The sequence below is a fragment of the Fusarium odoratissimum genome (genome assembly GCF_000260195.1).
Source record: "Fusarium odoratissimum NRRL 54006 unplaced genomic scaffold supercont1.13, whole genome shotgun sequence".
In the NCBI taxonomy this organism is placed as follows: Eukaryota; Fungi; Ascomycota; class Sordariomycetes; order Hypocreales; family Nectriaceae; genus Fusarium; species Fusarium odoratissimum.
Genome location: NW_022158699.1, coordinates 312,895 through 333,107, shown reverse-complemented (window position 1 = coordinate 333,107; position 20,213 = coordinate 312,895). Strand labels below are relative to the sequence as shown.

Genomic DNA, 20,213 nt, shown 5'->3' with positions numbered 1-20,213 from the left:
ACGCAAGTATCTTCTATGGTACTAAATTGGTTATAGTCCAACTTCCCGGAGTCGAGCCCTTTGATGGTCCTCTTCCGCCTGACTCCAGCATCAGCGAAAGAGATAGATGCCGTACAACAACAAAACAGTTCGGAAAACTCCCCGCCTTTGGTCAGCATCAGGTTCAAATAATAAATGGAGACAAGGAGATTGTATACTACGACTGTTACATGTTTGCGGAAGTAGCCATAGCAGCATGTACCGGGCAAGAGACTGTGAGGTTGTCTCTTCTGACACTACGTCGCAATCATACGCTACCTGCTCTGTGACACGAAATGACGGGGCTTTTGGAAATGACTGGCTGGCTAGTCTGGCTCTGGATTTTACATCCGAAAGCTTGAAGTATACTTTCTTGCAGAACTTCAGTCAACCCTGGATAAGTCCCAATTCAGATGCTTATGTGGCGGGCATGCTGACTTTGGGCTACCACGCATCCTGGAGTGCATTGATGAAGAGATTATAGAACGAAACCGAACCTATATCTTTCAGAGCCTCGGAGCCTGTAGTTTACATCGCAGCAGACAGGATCAAGCTCTAAATTTGGCTGGGGATGAACGCCACTCTTACGATCTCAGCAATTCTCGTTTTTGGTGCGAGCATGACGACGAAGACGAAAACAGTCCGTGATACCGCACTTGCGCCTTTGGCGATGGATATTATAGATATTGTTCATAGCCCTGGGGCCCGAGGGCTTTGCAATGCCGTCAGTCTCAGTCGTCAGGATAAAGATCTTCCTTCGATGCGATGGCAAGCGAGCGCGTTGAGAAACCGGAACGAGAGTGAAGGTGGTGACGGCAATAAATTCTGTAGTAGAAAGGTTGTCTTTGCCGACGATGCTCCATTGGCCCGCACCATGGATGTGGAGTTGGACTCTTTATCTGGACTTCGATATTAAGGCATGAAACTATAGAAGAGTACCTAGACCTCAGTCACCTCATCCTCTCGATTACTCACTACAACCTCCTTCTGCCTCCATCTCTGCACCAAGGGTAAACCGGCACCAGTCCACAGTGTCAGCGCCACAACCCAGGCCAGTGCACTTCCCCATCCATGCGTCTTTGCAAACTCAGGAGCTTCACCAGATGCCATCTGGATCTGCTGGAAGGGAATAACCACCGCAGAACCAACAGAAACCATGAAGCTCAGTACAAATGCACGCTTCTGCTGGTCGCCGCCACAAGCCTCGTTGGCCCAGCCTGCGATCAGAGGTGTGAAGCATCCGTAGCAGCCGTGCATGATGAAAGCCGCCATTCGTAGCTTGTGAGGAACGTCCCACGCGGTGAGGATGGAGTAGTTGAGAATCATCCAGCATCCTACAACACCACAGACTAGAGCACGCCCACCGAGCTTATCGGCGATGTAGCCTGTTGATACCATGACCACAAAGTTGACAGCACCGATACAAGTTGGGATGTTGTTGATCTCAGGTACCGTATACCAACCAGTCTTTTTCAGGTAGATCCCAAAATACTGCATCACGTAACTGCTCCCCGTTAGAGGCCGAATTTGCCAGAAAGTTAGGCATCAGCTTACCTTCCACATGTCAAAGTCCAGAAAGAGTATGCTGCCGTAAACGCATACACCTGCCAAGAGCCAAATATTCGACGTATAACACTCCAGTCCATCTTTCCCACGGGCTTGCGGCCCTCCTCTTCGATACGCTGGCGGGACCTTTCTCTTTCCCATTCGTTAAAATAGAAGGCTCTTGTGGTATGTGGAGTATCAGGGAAAGTGATCTTAACCATCTTGTCAGCAAAGAGATGTGACAAAGTGAACAAAAAGTACTCACAAATCCATAGGCCGCAACTGGGATAGCGAGGATGAAATCGAAAATGAACAACCATCGCCAAGCGGACATCCCTCCTTTGCCATGCATACCAGTAAATAGAGCAGCTTGCAGATATCCAGAGAACATCTGGCCGATAACACCGCTCATTACAAAAAGCCCACTTCGACGTGCTAGCTCACTCTTGCGATACCAGGAACCCAAGCAGTACATAACGCCAGGCCAAGCAGCGGACTCAAATACACCGATGAAAAACCGAAGAACATAGAATTGATAGGCGTGGTTACACTTAAACAGAGCCAGGACGAAGACGGACCAGGTTATGAGGCAGCTTGAGAGCCAGATTCGAGGACGCAAGACGGTGATGATCAAGTTGGAGACGAGACCACCCAAGATTGTGCCGATGGAGAAATAGGTATTCATCCAGGAGAGTTCGTTTCCAGGACCGAAGCCGAGTTCATCCGCCATTCCTGACACATAAGCATTGGAAATATTGTTTTGATCAAGCTGCATGAATTAGCATAGTGTAAGCGCCGGTAGCATAGTACCTACCTGCTTGATAAAAAACATCAGACATGCAAAACTCAGCATGAACCAATCAAGCTTGAAAATAAGCTTCTTTTCCTCTGGTGACGTCCCAGGCTCATGCCAGCTGAACCATCTTCTATTGCTGGCCACTGTAGCAATAGTGTCGTTTTTCAAACTTGCAGCTGCAGGGCTAGAAGTAATCGAAGCACGATTCTTGGCATCAACAGTAGCGGCTAAGGGTGCTGCACTGATGGCATTGTCGCCCACTGCATGACTAGCCATTGTGGCGATTGACGGTGAAGCGGTCGTGAATGCTGAAGAAGGACGCAGAAGTGATATGAAAGTAACCCTCATGGGAGCAGTGGTATTTCAGTACTTTACCTATGTAACGTCAAGTTGGATGTACCAAACCATTTGCCATTAGATAGTCAATTGCGTGCTTCGGCGAACCCTGTGTTATTCGCGCACTGAGGCCGCAATCATTACTCAAAGAGGCAACTTGGTTCCCTGTCGGGGAAATCCCGCCTGGTGAAGATCGGTGAACCGGACCAGTTGCTCAGGCTCGGATCATCCTCGGTGGCCTTGGATCGCTTCCATCACCCTGGCGTTGAGGGAGGCATTTCCGCTGGTAGTCATGTCTTGCCGTTGTTGAACTTCAACAACTCTTCGATGCGGGTAAAATGGTTGAATTCATCACAGTAAACGGAGCACAGCTCGCTTACGAGCTGAGCGGACCAAAAGATGCGCCGCTAATGATTACTCTTCACGGCGGAAGAGGAATGGGTATGTTTTGATAGTTTGGACTGAGAGTATACGTCTAATAATAGCAGGTGACCATAGGTCTGACTACAAAGTATACAGCCGTCTCAATGATATGATCCGTGTGCTTTCCTTTGACTTTCGGGGGCACGGCCAAAGTTCCCGTACCAAACCTTACACTTTCAAACAGATCGTCGATGATATTGAAGGTGTGCGACAGCATTTCTCAGGACCCGATGAGAAGGTTATTATCTGCGGTGGAAGTTTCGGGGGCTTTCTCGCGCAGGAATATGCCATCATTTATCCCCTCAAAGTTTCACACTTGATTCTACGAGGGACTGCAGCCTCGCATCACCGTAGGTCTCATAACTGTTTAGTTCGAACCCTTATTCTTACACCGACCCTAGATGAAGCGGGCGCCATCAAGACCCTCGAAGCAAGAATCAGCAAAGTACCCAGCTTCTCAAAAGATATGCTGCGAGACAAGGTCTTTGGCGCATATGACGACGACGAAGATTTCAAGCTGGTTCATTTTGCTATGATGCCCCTGTATCGAGAAGATTATGATGCAAATGCCGGCTTGAGGTCTTGCCGTGATACGGTTTATGTCGCAGAGTCACACAGTAAGGCATATGCACCAACGTATGCTATAGTATAGCACTGATGGTAGGCAGACGATCTTTATTCCCAGAAAGAAAAGTACTTTGATTACGTCGACCAATTGGGTAGTATCATGGCCAAGACTTTGGTCATTGTTGGCGAACAGGACTGGATTTGTCCACCAGGTAGGTCTCTCCGTTGACTTACTGGATGCTTATATGTTAACAGGCCCAGATAACTCGAGATTAATTGCTGATCGGATTGATAATGCGGAATTGCTCGTGGTTCCCGGCGCAAACCATAGCGTGCATATTGAGAAAACAGACTTGGTAATTTCCAAGATCAGGGAGTTTTTAGAATCATAGGATTACTCTAATGAACGGAGCTCTGATGATCGATGATTTTGGGTGGCCTAGATATTGCTTAGACATTAAATGATGAATAAATGCTTCCTTTCTGATCATGCGTAGCTTGACGATGTTGAAACCTTTGCCGTGTGTTGGAGAGTATAGAATTAACAGATTCCAGCATGAAGCAGTGGCCTCCATAAGATAAGATAGCATGCAAGTAAAATCATCGATTTAGTGATGCTGATAGCGTGACAAGGAAAAGGCCAAACTGATCGGCGAAAGCCAGTTCGGAGTCGAGGCGATACCAAGAAAATTCCTCGATCAGGAGGAATATGTCGGGGCCATGCCGATCATTGTTGTAGATCCCAATTGCGCCATAGCGGGAATAATGGGCTTGTCCAAAGCTATCGCTTCAATCAATGATTCAAAACCAGCATCAGATGGCATTATGTGCTTATGTAGCAAGTTCGAGAAATCGTATTGGACATCATGGGCGACATTCGCGTTTCAATCGATAGGGGCGGCACATTTTGTGATGTGATCGCTACAGGCGCTGATGGAAACGACCCTTTCATCTTCAAGCTTTTATCAGAGGACCCATCCAACTATCCAGATGCACCAGCCGAGGCAATTCGAAGAGTATTAGAGAAGTATGAAGGAAAGACCATTCCTGTCGGTGAGAAGCTTGATGCTTCAAGAATAGGTGGATTTAGTTGCCAAATTATTTCTTTCGTGGCTGATAAATATCGCAGCATCATGCCGTATCGGTACCACGGTTGCGACGAATTCTCTCCTCACGGGCAATGGCGAGAATTTTGCTTTTGCAACTACCAAAGGCTTCAAAGATGTTTGCATTATTGGAGATCAGTCTCGTCCTGAATTGTTCAACCTTGAGATACGCAAGCCAACCGCCCTACACTCTAGTGTTATCGAGATTGATGAGAGAGTCACCATAGAAGACTATGATCTGAACCCTCACAAGCAAAAAACAGTCAACATCGAGAACGATGCGAACTTGGTCAAAACTCCAAGCGCTGAAGTCATCCGGATTCTCAAGAGACCTGATGAGAAAGTCGTACGACAACAGCTCGAGGCCCTACTGGAACAAGGCTACACATCGCTCGCAGTATGCTTCATGCATGCCTATATCTTTCCAGACCACGAGAAGATGGTAGCCCGAATCGCAAAGAAGGTCGGTTTTCAATTCGTCACTATCTCGTCTGAGACCAGCCCAGCGATCAATTTCCTCAGAAGGAGCAACTCTACTTGTTCGGAAGCCTACTTATACCCCATCATCAGACGATACATCAACAATTTCCAAGCAGGCTTCAAGATCCCTCCCCAGAGGGTAGAGTTTATGTGCTCTGACGGTGGGCTCAAGCAGGCCGATAAGTTTCGAGGAAACGAGGCACTGTTAAGCGGACCAGCTGGCGGTGTTGTGGGGACAGCGAAATGTTTCGACGTTGATGAGGGGACACCTGTTATTGGATTCGACATGGGTGGTACAAGCACTGATGTGTCGAGATATGACGGGAAATACGACTTTCTCCAACAGACATCCATCGCTGGGCGAACTATCAACCTGTCCATGCTTAATATTGCAACTGTAGCTGCAGGAGGTGGATCAATCTTGTTTGCCCGTAACGGGTTCTTATCCGTTGGCCCAGAGTCTGCTGGAGCGCACCCGGGGCCTTCATGCTATAGAAAGGGAGGTCCTCTGACCGTTACCGATGCCAATCTGTTCCTCGGACGGCTCGTACTTTCGTCGTTCCCTGCCATCTTTGGAGAGTCTGGAGATCAAGAAATAGACACAGAAATCGTGGCTAGCAAGTTTGAGAAAATTACTCAAGACTTCAACCGGCAGACGTCTCAGGATCTTACACGCGAGGAGGTAGCTTCAGGGTTCTTGAACATAGCCAACGAGACAATGAGTCGACCGATCCGATACGCAACCGAGGCTAGAGGCTACGCTCCTGAGAGCCACAATCTCGTGAGCTTTGGTGGTGCAGGTGGCCAGCATGCTTGTGCTATTGCTGATAAGCTTGGCATCAAGCGCGTGATCATACACAAACTTTCATCGCTGCTCTCAGCTCATGGTATCGCGCATGCGGAGCTTCAGTATGAGATGTTCGAGCCATTCGCAGCCGAGCTCGACATAAAAGCCATGAAAGGGGTAGAAAGCCTCTTGCTAACACTGAAGGACAAGGTGACTAAGGAGTTGGTGTCCCAAAAAGCTTCAGAGGAAAGCTTGGTTTTTGACGAGGCACTTGTGTTGAAGTATTTTGGCACTGATACAAATCTTTCCATCTCTAAACCCGCTGATGGCGACTATGATGCTGCCTTTACAGCTCTGCATCTACGCGAATTTGCCTTTTCTATGAATAGGCCTATTATCATCGAATCTGTCAAGGTTCGAGGCTCAGGAAGCACTGGTGCACCGAGTCATGAGACGTCAGCATGCAAAGAGATGGCTTCAAGTAAGCAAAAGTTGTTCTCCGACACTGCTGTGAGGCAAAGAGTATACCTTGATGGCTCATGGCAGGAGACGAGAGTCTTCAAGCTGGATGATATCCCTGAGGGAAGTCTTATCAACGGCCCAGCAATTATAATCGACGAGACACAGACAATAATTGTTGAACCTCTCTTCCAGGCACATATTCTAGTCAACTATGTTGTGCTGGAAAAGATAGCTTCTGAAGAACAATCACTCAAGTGTTCTATTTCACGGACCTTATCTACATCGAAAGACACCCTGAGTCCCATTCAACTATCCGTCTTCGCCCATCGCTTCATGGCCATCGCTGAGCAAATGGGCAACACCCTCCAACGAACATCTATCTCAAGCAGCATCAAAGAACGACTCGACTTTTCCTGCGCCATCTTTTCACCCGAGGGCAAACTTGTCGCCAACGCTCCCCATATCCCCATCCATCTCGGAAGCATGCAATTTGCTGTCCAGGCCCAGCATCGCCACTGGAGCGGAAAGCTTAAACCTGGCGACGTTCTTCTAACGAATCATCCTTCTTGGGGTGGAACCCATTTACCGGACTTAACAGTGGTTACACCTGTTTTCGTGGGAGATCAGATAGCATTCTACGTTGCGTCTCGAGGTCACCATACCGATATCGGCGGTATGGGTATCACGAGTATGATGCCCGAGTCACGGTCTCTATGGGAGGAGGGTATAATAGTACCATCCATGAAGATCGTCAGCAGTGGCGAGTTTCTTGAAAGTGAAGTCCGGGCCGCGTTTGAGAAAGTCGGTGCTTATCCTGGCTGCAGCGCAACACGCCGTATTCAAGACAATATTTCAGACCTCAAAGCACAGACGTCAGCTAACCAGCGCGGTATAACCCTCCTTCAGAAGCTCTGCAACGAGTACTCGCTAGAGGTGGTGCACAAGTACATGACGGGTATCCAAGATAATGCAGAGCTTGCAGTACGAGAGTTCTTTAAGAAACTGGCTTATGAGCATCCGGGTCCTCTATCAGCGACAGATTACCTGGACGATGGCACTGTCATGAAAGTCAGGATCAGTATCGACAAAGACACAGGTAGTGCTATATATAACTTCGCTGGCTCAGGTCCCCAGATGTGGGGAAATTATAACTGTCCAATTTCTATCACCCACTCGGCGATCATCTACAGCATCAGATGCTTGGTCAATGTTGAGATCCCCCTAAACGAAGGCTGCTTAGCACCTTGCGATATTCGCGTGCCCGTGGGCTCTATCCTCAACCCCACTCCGACTGTGGCCATCTGTGGCTCAACACTGGCAAGTCAGCGAGTAATCGACCTAGTCCTCCGTGCTTTCGGTCGCTTTGGCGCAAGTCAGGGTTGTGCAAATGCTCTCGGTTGGGGCATGGGGGGCAAGAATCCAGTGACGGGTAAGACTGAACCAGGGTGGAATTATGGAGAGTCGATTGGCGGAGGGGTCGGTGCTGGTGAGGGCTACAACGGTGCGAGCGGGGTGCACGTAAGTTGTGCTTTGCCCCCTTCGCGTTCATTCTGAATCATTCACTCACCACATTTAGGTCCATTCCACGAACACCCGTCAAACCGATAGTGAGGTGATAGAAAAGCGTACTGCCGTCCTTGTACGAAGATATGGCATCCGAGAGGGCAGCGGCGGGAAAGGTCGCTGGCGTGGTGGCGATGGCATCATTCGCGAGATCGAAGCGCGCGCAAATCTCAAGTTCAGTATCCTGAGTGATCGACGGGTGTACAGACCGTACGGAATGGCTGGGGGCTATGGAGGCCAAAAGGGCGAAAACCTTGCTTTTAAGTTCAATGAGCAGCATGAGATGGAAGCAATTAATCTAGGTGGCAAGGCGATTGTGCATCTTGTGCCTGGAGAGTATATCCAGATCAATACGCCTGGAGGAGGCGGCTATGGAACGCCAGATGATGAGGAGGTTGACCCAGGGTTTAATAACTTTCATAAGGCTTTTACTTAAAGGGTGAAAGATGCATTATCTTGCAATGAGGTTATAGTTATCGAATCAAAGTCATATATACATTTGCCTCCCTTGACGTCCTAGCAGAATCTCACTTTTGGGCCTCTTATCTAGTTATGGTGAGTCGTTTGGTAATGATCCTACTACTTAGTAGAAAAACTAACCATCTATGGAGCCTCCCAGAGAGGCATGTCAACTTAAAAACTATATTTCTTTTATAGTTTCAGGGTTGTAATAGTGAGAAATAATCAGATATTGTGTAACTGGAAGATGAAATCGAAAGACCCTATCTATTAAGCGTAGGGTAGGTTGATGATGTTGTGCCGTTGCCGTCTAAGCCTAGCGGCTGTGTTCACAGCACCAATCAAACAGGCTGAAATCTCAACAGATCCGACGCTGAGCCACAAACGGGCTGATTTCGGTCGATCATAAGGCTGCGCGATGGGTCACGGGTCGACTTATCTACTGAGGACAATAATAATATCTCACCTTTCAATTCTTAATATTTCAGCCATCTTGGACGTAAAATGCGACTTATCAATACCACGACCCTCGAGGTGGAAGAATTCTTTGACGTGTCCATTCCCGAATATGCTATTCTATCGCATACCTGGGGCGACGGTGAAGTCTCACTACAAGACTGGGCCGATCGCAAGAACCGCCGCTTCAAGCCCGGGTTTCAGAAGATCGTCTGGGCTTGCGCTCAAGCTGCCAAGGACCAATTGAGCCACGTTTGGGTAGACACCAATTGTATCGACAAGAGTAGCTCTGCGGAGCTATCTGAAGCTATTAATTCCATGTTCAGATGGTACCGAAGATCTGCTGTCTGCTACGTATACCTCGAGGATGTCCCCGCCATGACTTTGGATGAATGCACAAAGGCGGATAGTGCGTTTAGGAATGCAAGATGGTTCACAAGAGGCTGGACTCTTCAGGAACTAATTGCACCGCCGAATGTAAGTTTCTTCTCCAGCAACTGGACTCTGATAGCGACAAAGTCTGAGCTGGCACCTTGCATCACCGAGATCACGGGTATTCCTTGGTCTTGTCTCCTCAAGGGAAGGCTCTCCAAGGCCCACCCACTGCGGAGATACAGTGTTGCACAGAGAATGGCATGGGCATCAAGTCGCTCAACGACACGTATTGAGGATCAGGCCTACTCTCTCCTCGGACTCTTCGATATCTCCATGCCGCTGGTATACGGCGAAGGCTTTGAAGCTTTCACCAGACTACTTGGAGAGATCATCCACAAATATGCAGATCATAGCTTCTTTGCATCCCGACTGCAATATGTCGATTTTCTCCCTCGCTCGCCTTGGGAGTTCTCCGACTCTCAGTCCGTGGTTGTTAGCAGCTCACCGCAGCTGCAGAGGCATTACACACCAGGAGATCATTCCTACTCATTTCATCTGACCAACACCGGACTGCAGATCACTCTGCCCATTGTGCCTACTTTGGTTCCTCATTTCGTATTTGGCGTGCTTGACTGTTGGGATATTGAGTCTACGAGTACCACGACAACGCGTTATGTATCACGAATATGGATACCACTCCTTCGGAAGGGAACTGGTGAGTCGCAGAGGTACCTACGATTGATCTGGCCTCAAACCTTTTTCCCGGTAAAAATGGCTCGGAAGGACAGTATAATGTTTCACGAAGAAGAGCAGCTTCTCTCCAAAGAAGACGAGCATACATCAGCCGATTCAGAAGAACCTTCCGATCACGTGGACACAGTATCAACAGCGATGCAAAGAAGCATTCTGGTGAAGAAGCCATATGCGACCATCCTATCAGTCCCATCGTGGCAGCCTCGTGAAGCTGGAAGTCCGTTTCTCCTCTGCTTCCCCCGAGGAACCGCAGACTATCGTCTATACGGTATCTTCCCCAGCGACCATGAGTCTGATACCGCATGGGCATCGGAGACACCCCCTTTACTACCATTGATAATGCCACGCCGGATTCGCAGGAGCAGCCATCAGGCGGACGAGAGCGAGCTGCTTGGAAAAGGCAAAGCGGACATATACGCTGCAGTGGTTGTGTTTAAGAAGAGAGGATCAAAGCCTCCCAGATTCGTTGCTATCTTCTTGACAAATATTGCACAAAAGGATAACAGGAAAGAAGGAAGAATGATCTTTGAGCCTAGAAGCAAGGTCATTCCGAACTGGTCACCAACGGAAGATGCAGATTTGGAAGCCGTTGATTTCTCTACCTTTCCTGACGTTGAATTTGACGGCGACACGCTGGTTACGGTGCAGAAGATAGCGAGTAACCCTAGGATAACAGCCAAAGGTCGCGAACATCGTTTTGTTGGGCTCACGCAGATTATCTTTGATAGAGAGCAGATGATGGAAGAGTTACGCTTACAACCAGATAGGGAAGACAAGGCATCGAGGGGGATCTTGCAGCATTATGGCCAAGATTCATCTGACGAAGAGGCTGACGATTGATCTGGTGCTTCATCTTTATATTCGAGCTAATAAACAATAAATTATGTTTTATATACAATTGAAAAATTGTCGAGTGCAATTCTTACCCCCAGCCGACACTAATACACTTAACAGATCTGCTGGTAGTCTCCAATCAACGGGCAAACAGTAACAGTCTTGCAGACTGGGTTGGGGTACCCTGGGAAATAGCCGGGGCAGAACTCGGCAGTGAAGCGGGTGTCCATGTACTCCGACCAAGTGGCAGCAGGAAAGCACTATAAAAGGCGTTGTTAGTACTTGTTTCAATGGAGCGCGCAACCTTTCAGATCAAGCCCCTCGTGCGCGTAGGAATGAAGGAAGCCAAGCGAAACACGCCTGTTGCGGTCTGACTTGTAGTGAACTCGGGTGACGGTGACTTACATAATCCTGGCCATCGACGTTGACGTTGCTGCCGGCAATGTATGGGCAATACCCGCCGATTTGTGTCTCACCAGCGTCGTTGGCGCAAGCGCAAGCCTTGACCTGTCTTCCAGCCTTGGCTGCGGGGGCGGCAAAGACAGCCGGAAGCGCAAGAAGGATAGCGAGGAAGTTCTTCATTTTGAGTGATGATGCGACTAACGAACGCGCGATGGATAGTTTCTGTTTATGGTACGGAGGCAATATTGTGGCTGGTGAAAAATGGTGTTTGGGAGCAGCGTAATTGCTATTTTATAATGCTGCGAATACTTGCTTGGCAGGTTTAGATGTTGCATTCCAAAAGCTCATCGTAAGCATTACAAAGATATGTTCCTGCCAATCTGGAGATTTATCCGATAATGTGTTCTAGTTACATTTCAATCGTTTCCTGAACATGATATGTTTCTTGCATGAGAACCTGACTAGGTTGCACTACAACTCATATTCGGCAAGAATAGTCCGCGATGTATAAAGTCCGTTTCACGGACTTTGCAATTGGCCCCTGATAGAAAGACCTAAGCAGATAGGTTATTGCCACCGGCCCGTCCTTGACACCAACCGCACCAATTGTTACTCGCGGAGCACTCCTTAAATGGTTGCTGGATTTAGGACGGCGCGGGGTTATGCATATTTATCCTGGGTGGCCTCGGTCTAATGCGACGCTGGGGTTGTAACACAAATTGGCTGAAAGGAGTAGGTAGGATTCACGGATGGCCTAAAATGGATTATTTCTCTATAAGGGAAACATGAATAACCAATTTGTTATATACGGTCCTATAGTTATTAGGGGACATAGAGTAGTACGTGGCTACATGATCTGATTGTCAAAGTAGGAAACTTGGCATTAATGACGCTTACTCATGACTTAGTCAAATGTTGTCTATAGCATGCTGCCTTGACTACTACACCAACTCCTTCACCTCAGTCCTGGGCTGTTGCTTCGAGTCACTTTCAAAAGCCTCCTCTGCCGTCCTGGTCTCGAGAGAACCAAGTTTTCTCAAAGGCTGCCCACTTGCAAACAGCTGATCCACTTCTTCCAAGCTTCGGCCCTTGAGCTCGGGAATAAAGAAGTATGCAAGAACGACCATGGCTACACAGAAGCTTCCGTAGATGAATCCGACCTTGGCGCCAAGTCCTGCATAAGGCTGGCTCAGAAGATAGGGAAGTGTGAATGATGTTGCAAAGGTGGTCAAGACGGAAATGACGGAGGCGAGAAGGTTGGTCTTTTCCTTGATATGGCTGGATGCTGCTTCAGACAGCACAATGTAGGAGACGGGCGCCCAAGAGAGGGCATAGCAGGAGGGAAAGAGTATGAAGGAAGCCACCTATGTATTATTAGTAACATGTAACCTTGTAACTGGGCCAAGTACTTACGAGAGTATTTTTTTGTATCTCATTGGGGTTTGGGATGGTTCCAACCGATCCGACAATAAATAGAAATATCGCCATGCCGGTACCTCCAATAAGCAGTAAGACTCTTCTGCCGACCAGGTCGACAGTGAACCACGTAACAAAGAGGCATGCAAGACCTACGACAGAGCCAACAACAGAGAAAACGAAGCTTCTTGCGCCAAATCCCTGAGACAGGTAGAAAATGACCGAGTATTGCGAGGCAAAAGCCTGGCCTGTAATCTGCTGTCCAAACATGGCGAGAATAGCTACCATAGTGCGGCGCCTGTTCTTAGCATCGAACAGCTCAGACCATCTACCCTTGTGATCGTTGGAGTGGGCGTGTTGAATGGCCTGGATCTCGAACTCTATGTCTTCTTCAGATTTGTCCTTTCGGATTCGGCGGAGGGACTTGGTAGCTTCCTGTACGCGGTCCTTGGCAAGAAGCCTAGCAGCGTTAGTACAATATAGAGGACTATAAGGGTCGAGAGTAAATACCATCGGGGACTTTCAGGGACCCAGAACCATAGTACGAGCAGGAACGTAGGTGCAAGGAATTGCAAACCCACGGGAATATGCCAAGCAGCGTTGGTCTTCATCGAGCTAGTACGCCACGTAACAAGCGACGCCACTAGGGCGCCGAGGTTGATCATGAGCTGGAGTGAAGAGGTCACCAGGCCACGCAGTGCTCTGGGGGCTGTCTCGGCTTGATAGATGGGAACGACGACGATAGTCATGCCTGTCATGGCGAAGGAGATGAAGCGACCGATGGTGAATTGAGCAGCCGTTGTTGCGGTCGTCTGGAGAAGGACACCTCTTTCGATGGTCAGTAAGGGAAGAACTAGGGCAAGGGGGAAAGACTTACACAAAAGACGCAATGATAAGACCCATGATGGCGATCTTTCTACCCCATCGCTCGGCAATGACACCGCAAGTCACAGTACCCAGGGCCTTTCCGATGAATGGCACAGATGTCATGACAGATGATAACCATGGCTGCAGTGAACAATTCCCTGTTTCCTTGTCGCAGGTGCCGAACTGACGACCGAAAGCTTGCATTCCTTGAACGGATCCAAAGTTGCCGACATCGTAGCCGAAATTGAATGAACAGAAGCACATATACCTGCGAAGCATCATCAGCAGCTGGTATTCAACCGTGAAGTGGGTATGGATGGGAATAGCGCGGCTGTGGGTATCTATCTCACATCAATAGGAAGAGCATGGTCCCGTTCATCTCGCTGAAGCGGCCGCCTTTGACGGCAGTGATGATATTGTCCGCCATAATACTGTAGGCTGTCGACAAGGAGAGTAGGCTAGGAATAAAATAAGAAGTCCAGCGGCCAGATGCTGAATTGAAGGGAGAGCTGGTGACGGCAGGGGATGAGAGTTCTCCAGCCATAGGCTATTGATGTCTTTATACAAGCAAGTCTCAACCTACCAAAAAGCGAGAACTGCTATCAGAGATTAAAGACAGGGCGTAAATAGCCACAAGCGATAGAGCTAAGCCATAACGCAATTCTACCCCAGGATCAGACAAAATGCCAATCGACAAATCGTAGACCCGAGACCTTGGTTACTATCTGGTCGTTCCAAAGAAAGTGGGTAGGAATATGGAGACCCTAGCCTCACCGGCAGCGAGAGCCGGCGCTAAATCGGCTCAGTCATGGCCGCGGCTCCGACAGAGTCAGCGGGACCCGGAGCTATCTCTTGGGGTTTTGAGGGTAGCACCAGCGTGGTACTAATTTCTAGCCGATGCGTCTTGAACCATAGATCGAATTTGAAAAGTCTCTGATGTTCATGTTTTATTACATGTGTTGTTTATCCTCCCAACGTCTTCTTTCGCCGTGAGGCCAACATCAACAATGGGCTCGTTACCATCTACACGGCCGAATTTCCTTGTTATCGTCGCAGATGATCTTGGCTTCAGTGACTGCGGCTGCTATGGTTCGGAGATCCAAACGCCAAACATTGATCGTCTGGCGTCCGAAGTTGGAGGAATTCGCTTCACAGAATTCCATGTCGCTGCAGCGTGTAGTCCTACGCGATCTATGCTCATGACGGGCACGGATCACCATATCGCTGGGCTAGGTCAACTCCAAGAGATTACCAGGAGCTCGCCTGCTCATAAAGGCAAGCCTGGCCATGAAGGCTATCTCAATGAGAGGGTTGTCGCACTTCCTGAACTGTTGAGAGATGGCGGATATTTCACCTGCATGAGTGGCAAGTGGCATCTGGGGCTCAAGCCGGAGCATCATCCGAATAAGAGGGGTTTCAAGAAGAGTTTGGCTTTACTCCCTGGATGTGCGAACCACTACGGTAAGTGAATGATCATGTATAGTTCTAGTGCACCTCTGACGTATAAAGCGTATGAGCCTGAGTATCAAGACCCTAAGTCTGAGCCGGGCAAGTTCTTCGAGACAGCTGTCCGAGCCCTGCACGCCGAGGACGGAAGGTTCCTTGCCGAAAGTGAACTTGGCCCTGACTGGTACTCCTCTGACGGCTACGCCGACAAGCTTCTGAATTACCTCTCGGACCGAACAGAGGAAGATCGTCAACAGCCTTTCTTCGCGTATCTCCCATTCTCAGCACCGCACTGGCCACTCCAAGCTCCAAAAGAGACATGCGACAAGTATCGTGGTTTCTATGATGAAGGACCTGAGGTTCTACGACAGAAACGTCTACAGAGGCTCAAAGAGCTTGGTCTGATTGATGAGTCGGTGGTGCCTCATCCGGTGACCACTGTTCCCGGTGAACCTGCTGAGTGGGACCAGCTGGATGACGAAACCAGAGCTGCTAGTGCACGCGCAATGGAAGTCTATGCTGGCATGGTTGATCGTATGGATTGGAACATTGGTCGAGTGATTCAGCATCTCAAGGACAAGAATGAGTATAACAACACAGTCATTCTGTTCATGAGTGATAATGGAGCTGAGGGGGCGAGCTATGAAGCTTTTCCTCTCGTCGGCACTACCATCATGGACCATGTGCATAAATACTACGACAACAGTTTAGAGAATATTGGTCGTGGGAACTCTTTCGTTTGGTATGGCTCGAGATGGGCTCAGGCGGCTACAGCACCTTCGAGGCTGTATAAGATGTTTTCGACAGAGGGTGGATGTCGAGTACCCCTCGTTGTCAAACCTACGGCGGAAGCCGCATCAAACGCAAAGGGCAGTGTCGTCACAGATGCTTTCTGCACAGTCATGGATATCGTTCCCACCATTTTGGAATACGCTGGTCTGGGCCATCCTGACACCTACGCCGGAAGAACAGTCATGCCTCTCCGCGGCAAAAGTTGGAAATCCTTCCTCGACCAACTGGATAAAATGTCGCGATCCTCACCAATCCACGACAAGGACTATGTCGCAGGTTTTGAAGTCGCAGGTTCAGGCGCTCTCCGTCGCGGAGACTGGAAGATCACCTACGTCCCAAAGCCAAAGGGCCCTCAAAGATGGGAGTTATTCAACATCAAGAGAGATCCTGGAGAGACGAATGACTTGGCTGAAGCTGAACCTGAGTTAATGGTTGAGATGCTGAAGCTATGGGAGGAGTATAAAAATGAGGTCGGCGTGGTGGGATTGGCGGGTGAATTCCCGGGCATGGCTGGTAAGCAGGGGGCTCAGCAGGATACCATCCAGGATGAGATGGAGGACCCGTATTCCTGGATCAAGTATATAAAGAGACCAGAGATTACACCAAAGGAGTTGATAGGCATTGTTCCAGTTTAAATAACATTCAAGCGCTGTAGTTAACGCGGGTGGTTTGAAGTCATGGTTAAGTCCACCATAGACACAAAGACTTTCATTAGGCACCAAAGTCCATCTCATGCTGCTCAAATACCCAATCCGGTAGAGAGAATAAGTCCCAGGTTATTTCGTTGGACATATCCCCAGCAGCCTGGGTCCAATCCCCCACAGAAGTGACCTCATTACCAGGCACTGCCGAAGAACCCGGCGGTTGAGCTAGTTGCTGATTCCAAGGTCTCAAAACATTCGCATCCTGAGTGAGGTTTCGAGACGAGCTAGCAAGTGATCCAGCCACACTCTCACGTCTGTCCCGGTTCTGGTTGACGTCGTCGTATGCGCGGCGAAAAGGTGCGAGGTCGGAAAGGTACAAAGCTTCGGGAGGGCCACTGACTTCCCCTGCATCATCTGCGGTGCGCCTATACGTATGGTTTGATTAGTGACTGATGATAATAGGCTTGGGTGGTATACGTACGAAGGAGGCGTGACACGACTATCGTCTACCATGTCGTTGAATCCAAATCGGTCAAGAAGACGTGTCAGTGCCCGACACTGGAAACGTCAGCATGAAGGCTTCTACATGAATAGGGGGGGGGGGGGGGGGGTTTACTGCTCGTTTTGGTAGACTTCCGCGAGTCTGCTCACTTAGCACCTTCATATTGAACATGACGTCTTCCTTGAGCCCCATCCGCGTATCATGCTCACTGTCACTCAGTGAGGCAGCGTACACGATCATAATCTTGGTCGCTTCATAAGTTGCCGCATAGGTTGTAGACTCAGCAAACAGAAAGCTCAAATGCTGTGCCATCATTCTAAGTATCCTGCTAACCTGGGCAGCATGATGCCGACAGACCTCTTGACAGTGCGAGGTAAATGCTTGGGGAGCTGCGCGGAATGCTGCTGCGAGTGGAAAAGCGAAGCCAGGGATGGATATCCGTGTTAGGTCGCAGACGAGAATGTGATAGGAGAGATGAAGATAGAAGAGTGATTCCAGAGTGTTCAGTTCTTTGTGAACATATATGCTGAACTCTGTCAATTGCAGCTGTGATGAGATACTGTTGTTCCAGGCCTCTAGAGCATCAAGAGTCTGCATGAATGGAGACTGGATATTGGATATATCCACACCGTCTGGATTGGTGCGGATAAGGCTGGAAGAATTAGCTAAAGGTCTTATTAAAACAGTGAGGGGCATACCGTAAGACCCTGGTCCTCATGTTCATCAAGTATATCAGATTAGAGCGCAGGTTATATCTCTGCAGTTCCTCACCCGAAGGGAATGAGTCAGACTTCCGAGGCAGAAACAATGGCGCCTCGGTATCCGAGGCTTGAGAAAGAAAGGACTGGTCCGAACTCGGAAGAGGGATGTGAGGTGCTCCGTCCCTCCACCTCAAGTTCTCATTGACACCACTACCGACGATGCTGTCCAGGATGAAGCATGACCATAGAACCCTTCTTCGAGCTTCGATTAGGATATTATCCTCCGAGACTTCCCCACTATCGCTCGGCGGAGTCGGGCGATCGAGAGCGAGTAGTCGAGCGGCACTATGGCAACACCCGCAGAGCATAAAGGCTAAAGCGTCTTGACCGGTGTGCAGGGCGAACTCACATAGTAGTACGAGAGTCTGTGTGTGATTAGCCTCTTTTCTAGGTACTCGATGTTGCATAGACTTGCCATGGCTGTCGTTAGTGTTGGTTTGCCTATTTCTCTCATAACGAGAGCTTGTGACTCTTCCGCCCAAATCCTTCCAGGGACATTAGAGGTATCAGGCCGGGTATTAAGATTTGAGCTGCCTTCAAGCTCTCTAATACTACTACGGGTCAGTATGTCATACTCGTGTTATGCATCAGGGTGCATGGAACAAACCGCAGTCCATTGGCGCCAATCGCGTAAAGGATTGCCTCGCCATAGTCTTCCACTAAAGACCCCTTATCAAGTGAATGGTTGAACGAAGGCTTGTGGAGAAAGTCAAGGCATCGAAGAGTAGCCACTCGATTGAAATAAATCCCTGTTAATGTCTTAAGAGTCTGTACATCCCACGGAAAAGGCCTGTTCTGTAGTCTAAATTTTGTCAGTACCAAAATTACTCTGAGCGATCACAGCCATTACCGGGCACTGGGTTCCAGTGGAGACATTGAAGATTGGGGATCAAAAGCCGTACCCGGGGAGATGTCAGCTACATCAGGTCTCGGCTCATCACTCCGAGGACTCTCTTCTGATCCATTTGATCGACTGGTAGCGCTGGGTCTCTGTCGCTGAGGGTAGCGACAAGCGAGACTCCTCTGAAGACATCTCGAGCAGGCTGGCAGAGCCTTGTCACAACGACCCTTTGCTCTTCGGCAAGCCTCGCACGAGCCAACACGCCGTTTCTCAACACCTGAGGCACGATAGACAGTCTCAAGCGTAGCGCCCTCAAGCCTGTTCTTCGTTCCTGTGGCTACGTTGTACCCGGGGCAATCAACGCCTAGGGTCTCGCAGTTCTGACAACTCGGGATAGACCCATCGCATTTCACCTAGAAAGTTAGTAGTCAATCATAAGAGCGATGAATAATGGAAACAACCTTGCGGGAGCGACAGACGAGACAAGAAACCCCTGACTATGATTAGCCCATTATTCTGCTGATGATCTTTGCATTACGATGTAAGGGAATGGTTCTTAGGACCGGCTCTCGCTTCCGAAGTTTGCCTCAGTGTCTAAAGAGCCTTAGATACGTACCTTGAGCCGAAGATGCCTGAGCCATAGCCGATGTTCAAACACAAGCAACACAACTGAATCAAAGCGCTCAGCAAACGACAAGGTCATTTGAGACAGAACATAAGAAAGATCGGAAGGAAGTATTCAACTTAAGATTCTTGTTGTTGAGGTACATCTTCAAAATGACCTAATCGAGGAGGGGCTAGGCTAGCCACAAACCCCGCATCATCTACTGACGGGAATAACACTAACACTTGTTGATCTCCAAGCGAGAGTCCAAAGACAGGGAACGGCTCCGAATACCGCCGCTAAGTTATGCATGCTATGTATGTTGCGATCTACATGACCTGGGAGAGAACGGGTTCAACATTCTCCAGGTTATTAGGTTCGTAGTCAAGTTAACAATGCATCATCTTAATGGAAGCTTCGATCCGGAGAAGTAATTGTAGGGGAAGACACAGCATCCCTTACCAGTTGCTGGGTAATCATAAGGACCGATGGGAATTAGATGAACCGTCTTACCATTAGTAGGAATATCTACGATGGTAGTAAGACAAAGATTAGAGACCCAGAATTATACAAATAAGTGGATCTTTCGACATGTCTAGTAGATCTGGCGTGCTTTAGGTGGCACATAACGCGATATGTCTGTCCTAGTCAAAAAGAAAAGTCCGTTCATACTTGAATGCCAAGTGAATATTCTTCTTATATCCCTTGATATTGGGTACCCATGTCTCATATAATAAAACTCATCCTTGAGCCATTCACATACATGCTCAACACCAATCCGATGAATCTAAACCTTTGACAAGAAGATCCAAGACGGCGTCACACGCTCAAGGCGGCAATTGGGCTACTGCTAACTCGACCAGACCGTGGCGAAGCTGCCAACCATGGCATGCTCGACACCTACATGCTTGGCTGCCAGCTGCGCAAGGTGGACGCCGGGGAGAAGTCTATGGCGCAGGCTATCCAAGACTTTGAGAA

General features: G+C 48.9%; 8 protein-coding genes across 9 annotated transcripts; 4 read left to right on the top strand and 4 right to left on the bottom strand.

The window, feature by feature from the left end:
• Positions 1-906: 906 nt before the first annotated feature.
• Positions 907-2,649, bottom strand: FOIG_08502 (uncharacterized protein). Its single transcript, XM_031208541.1, has 4 exons — positions 2,378-2,649; positions 1,829-2,332; positions 1,573-1,775; positions 907-1,522 (listed from the first exon to the last, which is right to left on the bottom strand). The coding sequence occupies exons 1-4, from the start codon at positions 2,633-2,635 to the stop codon at positions 958-960; spliced, it is 1,530 nt and encodes a 509-aa protein (XP_031061547.1). The 5' UTR covers positions 2,636-2,649; the 3' UTR covers positions 907-957.
• A 314-nt stretch (positions 2,650-2,963) lies between these two features.
• FOIG_08501 (uncharacterized protein) lies at positions 2,964-4,177 on the top strand. The gene is made up of 5 exons (XM_031208540.1): positions 2,964-3,136; positions 3,184-3,468; positions 3,520-3,735; positions 3,787-3,897; positions 3,947-4,177. Exons 1-5 carry the CDS (start codon positions 3,034-3,036, stop codon positions 4,075-4,077), a joined length of 846 nt encoding a protein of 281 aa, XP_031061546.1. The 5' UTR covers positions 2,964-3,033; the 3' UTR covers positions 4,078-4,177.
• A 315-nt stretch (positions 4,178-4,492) lies between these two features.
• Positions 4,493-8,590, top strand: FOIG_08500 (uncharacterized protein). Its single transcript, XM_031208539.1, has 3 exons — positions 4,493-4,765; positions 4,815-8,038; positions 8,097-8,590. The coding sequence occupies exons 1-3, from the start codon at positions 4,552-4,554 to the stop codon at positions 8,517-8,519; spliced, it is 3,861 nt and encodes a 1,286-aa protein (XP_031061545.1). The 5' UTR covers positions 4,493-4,551; the 3' UTR covers positions 8,520-8,590.
• A 406-nt stretch (positions 8,591-8,996) lies between these two features.
• On the top strand, positions 8,997-11,023 carry FOIG_08499 (uncharacterized protein). The gene has a single exon (XM_031208538.1). The coding sequence runs from the start codon at positions 9,047-9,049 to the stop codon at positions 10,964-10,966; it is 1,920 nt and encodes a 639-aa protein (XP_031061544.1). The 5' UTR covers positions 8,997-9,046; the 3' UTR covers positions 10,967-11,023.
• Positions 11,024-11,073: 50 nt separating this feature from the next.
• Positions 11,074-11,542, bottom strand: FOIG_08498 (uncharacterized protein; the record flags this gene model as incomplete). The annotated part of the gene is made up of 2 exons (XM_031208537.1): positions 11,074-11,220; positions 11,366-11,542. 2 exons carry the CDS (start codon positions 11,540-11,542, stop codon positions 11,074-11,076), a joined length of 324 nt encoding a protein of 107 aa, XP_031061543.1.
• Positions 11,543-12,303: 761 nt separating this feature from the next.
• On the bottom strand, positions 12,304-14,072 carry FOIG_08497 (uncharacterized protein; the record flags this gene model as incomplete). Its single annotated transcript, XM_031208536.1, has 5 exons — positions 12,304-12,726; positions 12,776-13,238; positions 13,289-13,606; positions 13,656-13,913; positions 13,996-14,072. 5 exons carry the CDS (start codon positions 14,070-14,072, stop codon positions 12,304-12,306), a joined length of 1,539 nt encoding a protein of 512 aa, XP_031061542.1.
• A 580-nt stretch (positions 14,073-14,652) lies between these two features.
• Positions 14,653-16,518, top strand: FOIG_08496 (arylsulfatase; the record flags this gene model as incomplete). The annotated part of the gene is made up of 2 exons (XM_031208535.1): positions 14,653-15,106; positions 15,155-16,518. 2 exons carry the CDS (start codon positions 14,653-14,655, stop codon positions 16,516-16,518), a joined length of 1,818 nt encoding a protein of 605 aa, XP_031061541.1.
• Positions 16,452-19,351, bottom strand: FOIG_08495 (uncharacterized protein; the record flags this gene model as incomplete). 2 transcript variants are annotated; one of them, XM_031208533.1, is made up of 9 exons in its annotated part: positions 16,452-16,952; positions 17,009-17,085; positions 17,144-17,681; positions 17,728-18,155; positions 18,248-18,341; positions 18,398-18,592; positions 18,641-19,044; positions 19,093-19,124; positions 19,248-19,272. In XM_031208533.1, 9 exons carry the CDS (start codon positions 19,270-19,272, stop codon positions 16,595-16,597), a joined length of 2,151 nt encoding a protein of 716 aa, XP_031061539.1. In that variant the 3' UTR covers positions 16,452-16,594. The 2 variants fall into 2 exon arrangements, with proteins under 2 accessions (XP_031061539.1, XP_031061540.1); XM_031208534.1 differs by having other exon boundaries at positions 16,477-17,085; positions 19,248-19,351.
• Between the last annotated feature and the right edge of the window lie 862 nt (positions 19,352-20,213).